The sequence below is a fragment of the Pterocles gutturalis genome, unplaced genomic scaffold, assembly GCF_000699245.1.
Source record: "Pterocles gutturalis isolate BGI_N339 unplaced genomic scaffold, ASM69924v1 scaffold21440, whole genome shotgun sequence".
NCBI classification, from domain to species: domain Eukaryota; kingdom Metazoa; phylum Chordata; class Aves; order Pterocliformes; family Pteroclidae; genus Pterocles; species Pterocles gutturalis.
The window spans coordinates 3854-11404 of NW_010138764.1; the positions used below are offsets into that span (position 1 = coordinate 3854).

At 41.1% G+C, this 7551-nt stretch overlaps 1 protein-coding gene across 1 annotated transcript; it reads right to left on the reverse strand.

Moving 5' to 3' along the window:
* Positions 1–486: 486 nt before the first annotated feature.
* On the reverse strand, positions 487–6470 carry RNF168 (ring finger protein 168, E3 ubiquitin protein ligase). The gene is made up of 6 exons (XM_010083135.1): positions 6170–6470; positions 5195–5271; positions 3359–3535; positions 2562–2686; positions 2209–2296; positions 487–1548 (listed from the first exon to the last, which is right to left on the reverse strand). The coding sequence occupies exons 1-6, from the start codon at positions 6468–6470 to the stop codon at positions 487–489; spliced, it is 1830 nt and encodes a 609-aa protein (XP_010081437.1).
* Positions 6471–7551: the final 1081 nt, after the last annotated feature.

The following is a 7551-nucleotide window of genomic DNA, read 5'->3' on the forward strand; positions in this document are numbered from 1 at the left end:
AACTGTTGTGCAAACAATGCAACTCAGCAAATAAACTGAAGCATGTTATTGGGATTTAGGCTAACAGAGCAGTGGTTGTGTCACTGCCTTGCAGCTGGCAGACAACTGGAAATACAAACTCATTTTTTTTGCTCATTTCTTCCACAGAATGTGCATCCTTTCCAAAAAAGGCTCCGAACTCTCATTCTACAGTAAGAGACCATCAGTTATTTTTGGTTTTAAACACTAACAGTATTCACATTCGAAATTATGTAAATGCAAGTGGTAGAAAATAAGCTGCAATCAAGAAAAGACCAATTAAAACTTTTTAAAGTCTGGGGGTGTACATTATTAAAACTTCTCCGAATACACAACTTCGTGACTCAAAGCAATCCCCCTCAAAACCAACAACTTTAAAACTATTTACAGGTAGCTTTGCCTAACACAGGAGAAAGCATTACCATGGTTTTAATTCTCATTCCGCCATGCGTCTGTGGTTCTGTTGATCTACTCCGTGACAGAGCCTTTAAACATCTGAAGGATCGTCTTTTGCTTATTCTTAGGTAGTGAACAAATATCATTTGCATCACTGGTATTAACCACGCAATTCAAAACTTTTCCTCCCTTGATGCTCGGCAATTTCATTCGGACTCTGGCAGGGGACTGCCAGTTTTCATTGCAAGAAGCTTTCCGAGTCTTGCGGTGATTTGTTTCAGCCTGGTTTTTTGATACCTTTGAGTCTTTTGCCGTCTTAGAACTTCCCTTTCTATCAGGAGAGTCTTTCATAGACTGAGGTGGTTTGGTGCGCAGCAGGTACTCATCTGGAGAGCCCTTTTGTCGATTAAGCGTCTTTTCCTCCTTGTTGATCTGTTTTTGTAGCTGCAGAGCCAGAAGCCTGTCCTGCTCCTCTTGCATACGCCTCTCATAGAACTCCTGCTCAAAGGCTTTCTGCATTTGCAAGTTAAAATCATTTATTTGCTCCCCTTGGTCCTCTAAACTCCCTGGAAAAGTTCTTCTCCTCTTATCAAGCACGCACAAGTCAACCATTGCTTCAGCTGGTGGCTCCAGCAACTTTCTTTTTGGAGTCTCCTTAGTGTTCTGCAGTGTCTCTGGTTTGTCTCCCTCTGAGTGTCTAGCCACCTTCGTGAGATCACATATTACACTTTTGCTGTCAGACATCACAGAATTTGTTGCTGACTGAATACAGGTAGAAGTTTCATCAGAGTTTTCAAGGTTTACGCTTTCTACACATGTTAAACTGGCACTGGCTGACTCAACTCCATCATCTTCACCTTTGGACCTATAGAGATTGGTTCTAGACCCTTCGCCTTCTGTGATTCCATGAAGTGCATCTGAAACTTCAGTTCCTAGACAATTTGGTCCTGATGTTTCTTTCTGCTTGACAGCAGCAGTTTCACCCAAAGCTGAGGCACTGAAATAGTTCATGCATGATTCCAAAAATGAATCCTTACTGGAATCTTTAATCACACTGGTCAGCTGTGGAGACAGTGTTGGCATTTCCTCTTGCTCGTCTTCCCACGCAGAACTGCTGCCTTCCTTGCTATTGGTCTCCTGAAGAAAAGGGAGAGACCACTAATAAAGTCAATTTATCAAAAGCCAATGGGTAGGAATAAAATTCAAATCTCACTTCTCATAGCTGCATGGCTCATAACTACTCTGGGATACTAACTTTGATTCTTCTCTTAAAAAAAATACATAATTGTGTAATAATAATGAAAATATTTAAAACAACCTACAGAAGCCTAGCTAAAGGATTGAAAACATAACTGCAGCATTCTCCTCTTACATGAATGACTCAAATCAACTGTTCAAGGTATTAGCCTGCTCATTCTCTTTTGAAGCCTAACAGGAAAGACACACAGAATGATGAAAATCAGAGAGCAACCTCCTCCAGGGAGCTCCAGAATCATCACTTTAGTTTTACACACCATCGGTTGCAACCCAAAGCTCACTGAAGATGTTCACATAATGTACTTGTAAGGTTATATAAGGTAACTATGAAAGTAAACCATAGGTGTGCATCTGGGGACGGTCCAGCATGGTTTCTTCCCTTCTCACTTTGGGGAATCATGAACACTCCAGGTAGTTCTAAAAGGGCAAGATAAATTAGCCAGTGCTGATGTGCAAGGGACTGGCAATCCTATAGGGGATTCCCAAGGGGAACGTAATTCCCAACACTGAGATCTGTAACAAAATTATTCTACTTACGGCAGAGCCAGAGTCACTCCTGCCTCCTTCTGTTGTTCTAGAGAATGATGCTGATCCCAATGTATGGTGAAGCTTTGGAGACAGATACCTTAAAGGAAAAAAAACTCTTTTTTTTTCCTTGAATTGTCAGTCCTTTGCATTAATCAAGATCCTCAGGTTCATTCTGACAAACAAAAGCAAGAGAAGGGGAAGTGTTTCCCTTCTCCTGTGAAGAGTTGTTTTAACATTCAACAGTTTACATTTGCCCCAGATTATCCAGGGAAGTTGGACTACAGGATTCCAAGGAAGCAAAAGGAGCAGAGGGACACTATACCAAGAAACAGACCAATAATTCAAGAACTTGAATTACTTACTTCTGAATGTCTCCAGAGTTTCTTGGTTTGTTCTTCACCTTGCACAAATTAGCTGGGGATGTTTCAGGTGAAAGACTGCCTCCTGGTGAAGGACTGCTGAGCGTATGTCCTTTGGAATCGTCATTCTTCGATGACAAGTAAAAAAAAGCATTATATAAACCAAAACACAACACAACCTGGAGAAAATCCAGAGAACTGCTTTGTTTCTGCTGCAGAATTAGTTACTTTTGTCCAAAGAATGACAGAACTGTAGGTAATGGATAGTTATGGAATAAGAAATGTGAAATGTGCTGCACACTTTCCTGTACCTGGCATTAAGGAATAAGTGGTTTTGCTCAAATAAGCACACAGGTTTCATCATTAGGACCAACCAACCAAAACCCCAAAACAAATTAACAAAACAAACAAGCCCCAAAACATAAGGTAAACTTTCATCGTACCTTCGTTTTTTTTCAGTACAGGTTATAGACATCAATTTCTTTCAAATAATTATTTTTAAAATCATGGGGAAAAGGAGGCATTCAGAAGAAAACCAGTGTTTTAAAATGTTTCACAATTAAAACATCCAGCACACATTTCACGTACACATTACACAGGTAGAAATGTTTGGGGTATTTCACCCTCCCACTGGTTCTTCGAAAATTGATATAGTAATCAAGGATCTGGGGGCTGACAACAGCTTCCAACTACAACTAAAATACATCTAAATTATTTAAAATTTTAACTCTTGATCTGAAAAGTCTAAGTAGCTTGTACTATAGCAGTGTTTTCTACTGTCCCTCTTGATCCTAACTCACCAGACTGTTGCTCAGCTGCCAGGCCAACTCTTCATCTTCCTTCAGCTGTTTCTCCATCTCCTTCCGCCTCTCTTCTGCCAATCTGTGTTCCTCCTCCTCTTCTGCTAGAAGCCGTTGAATGTATTCCTCACTTGCCTTGTTCTCCTCTTGTTCATGAGCTCGCCTTTCTGCCTCCACCTAAAAAAAGGGGTTTTTTAACAGTTGCTACTGTAGGATAACACTTTACACCAGAACCTCTCAGCTGACGCTTCTTAAATGTGAACGATCCACTATTCACAAAGACACTCTGCACATTTCAAAGCCAGTATTTAACTGCACAACTCTCCAAAGATTTGAGAATCAAACTGACACTGTGTGTAGAATCTTCCGTTTGATAACAGTGCCCTACTTTTTGGTTTCTGTAAGACTATACCATTAACTGTGCCAGCATGCCAGGTTACAATTCGTTTACTCACCTTTTGAAAACGTCAGTAAAAAACTCTAAGATCCCCAAATGCACGGATCACAAAGAAACTCAAATCAAGAATCTTTAGAAGGCTGGATCTAGCTAGACCACAGCGTTTGCGCAACCTGCTTATATCATCGTAATGTCAATATTAGCACAAGATGCCTAAAAGACAGCACATCTCTCTTCCAAGTCCTTCTGCTCTCTGGAAACACACAAACCCCAAATCATCAGACCAAGAATTTTAAATCTGCCTTCTTTATGTCAGACACCTACTCTTGGTAAATCAGTTATCAGTAACTCCACAAGGACAGCAAAGTACTTCAAGAACGAATAAAGCCTTCTTAACTGGGTAAGGGAATTTGGAAACATGCTTTAGAGAAGAGCATCACACTGTAATACTACACGAGCTCTGCTAAGTCTGAGTTTGTTTCAAATCATGTATCGATGACTTATGATTGGCACCTGACACCCTCACATATTTCACTGGCACCATCTCCACAACCATCAATACTATTGCTGCCAATCAATCTTATCCCATAACTACCATAAAAGAGAATCCCACAGACCTCTGCTTCATGTCCTCCCCCTGCCCTTAAAACAACCAGCAACAGGGCTGTCAGCATTCTGATACTACTTCCAACTATCATTCTTACTAGTACCCTGTCTGAATTGGAGGAAGATCCTTCAGATCCTTAGACAAACATTAAGATTTCTTAAAAATATTTTCTGATTTTCAAATGAACACAGATAACACAGGAAGTGAGCAAACAGGAAAGCAAATGCTGCATGTTCATTACCCAAGTTAATCTAATTGTGGTGTGTTACTTAGGGAGGGAAATCAGGAAGGCAAGTACAAGACCAAAGACAAAACAATTCCAAATTTTTACATTTGCTAGTCTGAAATACTTTATGTGCAATCTGAGGACCTAAAAAAGGCATTTCAGTATGTGTGGGCCGGGATGCCAACAGTGAAAGGCAACACTGTAACCCTAAAAGAACTCTTCTGCAGAGTTTTGGGAAACACGAGGTATGGACTACCAGAGACCTGCCTTGGCGTTTGGCTGTGTGCCTCTGTGTGTTTCCCTGCCTGCAAAGCATGCCTCCTTGCAGGGACAAGACAGCAATATGTTACTGGGCCGATGGAAAGGGTGAGGATAGATCAACTAGCGCAAGAAAATGTCGCTTGTGTCAAACACAAGGAAGTCTCTCCTCTTCCATAAAGGATAAAAATTTAATCCATGCTTCAGGAATGACCAGCGTGCTCTTGCAGCAGCAATGCCTTTGTAAGTATCTTTTTTTTTGTTAAATAACATTACAACTGTTTGTGGGAACAAACAAAATAACTAGATACAAAACATTTATGCTTTTAAATATATTTTTAGACTTACCTTGCTAATCTCTGCTTCATATTCCTGCCTCAGTTCCCCAGGCTTGCTCAGCTGGTGTTGTGGCTGGGGGACACAGACTAAATGAGAGGAAGGAAAAAAATAAGTGAGGAAAAAAGCAAGATCATGACATTCAGCAACAGAAGATTTTAACAAAAGATCACTTCCGTACCCTGTCACAGGAATGATTTGACTTAAATCAAGTGCTGTGAAAAGAAAGCACTTTGTGTTATAGGGGAACCAGACAAAGCAGCACTGTGTTACAGAGTGGCAAGGTCAGGGTTTTCCAAGCACTGTACAGAAAGCAAATCTGTACGCTGACAATAATGTCTTTTGCTTTTTGCGATCAAAAAGACTTCATAATACTGCAAGCGGAGCAACATATCATAGACCCAACCTAACAACTAGCCCCCGCCAAGGGAGCTTGCAACATAATAAAGCCAAAAATCCTTTTTCAAAGAGTTAATCAGATTTCACTTCCTCTTCTCTGACATAACAATTTTAGGCTGAGACTCCTGCACAGACTGACACCCAGGCATTTCTAACCGAACTAATTAACAGCATCTAAGAGTTGAAAAGCTTTTAACCACTTCACTTACTTGACAGGGATAAACAAACACATAAACACACACAAATATGCCATTTACAGATTTTACAGCTGAAGCTGTATCAGCGATGAATTACGGCCTCTGCAAGGCTAGGCAGCCATATGCCAATGCTTTGTCCAAACACATGCACAAATATCCACTTAAATGCTCGGACAATATCATTTGCCCTCTGTACTACCAACAAAAAAGGCACAGGCGAACAGTTCTCTGCCTTCCAAGCCCCTTTCACAGGAGAGCTCTGACACTGCATTTTCTAGCGGTAAACCAGCCTGTCTGTGCCCAGTTTCTTATTTCACAACATCCAAAGTCCTCCAACAGTCATTACTTTGGTAAAACAGAGACATGCCAGGTCAAGTAACGTTTTACTTACTTTCCTCTTCCAAATCCTGTCCGTTAATTCTACGCTCACACTCCTTTGGGTAATTCTTCTGAATCTTTTCCCAGAGTTCCCAGTTGACAAGAGTATTTCTGCGGGCATTGTATCTTGCCCAGGAAGAGACTCGACGCCGACAAAAAGGGCAACAAAGACTGGCCTTCTCAACGGTCAGCTGGAAACAAGAATTACAGAGCGTATGGTTGCATGGCAGCGTCACAGGCTCCACAAAGATCTCCATGCAAATTTGGCAGAGGCAGTCAGACAAGGAAAGCGGAGCCTCCAATTTCTTCGACATACTGACTTGAAGTAGAAGAACAAGACTAGTACAACATCAGTACCTGAAAGCAAAAAGAAACAGGTATTTTACTTCCCATAACGAATATAAAAGAAAATAGAAAATGCTTAATTTTACGGCTACTTTACAAAAACATTAGTGGATTTAAGAAGTCTGCTTAAGTGGCTACATTCGCTCATGATCTGAGAGATTCTCAACTTTTCAGAGAAAGTGTATCAGGTTTTCCTACTGCAGTTTCCAGTGAGTTGTAACAGGTGCTTTGGGGATAGTGAGGAGGTCGTTAAGGAGAACAGGGAAAGAAGGTGAGGGTTCTTCCAGCATTTACTCTCTGTTCCTGATAAGCTATCCTCACATTTGGTGGACATGTTATCACAGTTACCTTAACCCCCCAGTCAGTCAATTTTTCAGTATACGGGCATCCTTCACAAGCTGCTTCTGGTACAGACTTGGTTCCAGCATGTTCTGAAGGTGAAATACAACATCCCTATGCACCAGAGAAGAGGAGGTTCTTCCTTGTTCATTCATTTGCTTATAGCTGGGACTAAAAAGTCAAAATAACAGTATAAGCAAAGAACCAACCAATGCGTTCAACACTTCAGCATCTTCTTGTATGCCTCAAAATGTCAGGGATCATCCAGCCTATTCCCAACCCTCCTCACTGGATTTTTCCACCTGGCGCAGAAATGCTTCGAAACAGAAAATAAGACACATACAGCAAGAAGGATAAACATACCGGGTTTTAAGTTACAGGAAGTTCTTACGAACTTCTTACAAACAGCCAGCTCCAGAGACAGAAGGTCCTTCTGGGGAGAAAGGCTCCAATTTCAGTCACACAGGAACTCGCCATGGAGACAAACACGCTTTCAGTTGGGTTTTATTGCTTCTGCTCTCCCTTTGTCGATAAAACACAGCCTCTAATTTTTTTTCTTTTTTTTTTTTTTAAGAAAAGGATGCCAGATAACACAGAAACACACGGTTTTACAGTCGCTTTGTTAAAAAGACTTTGTGAGCCCGCCTAGACCCGCTCTGCACTAATTTCAATTCGTATAAAGAAGCCAAACCAACACTCACGGGAGCCGCC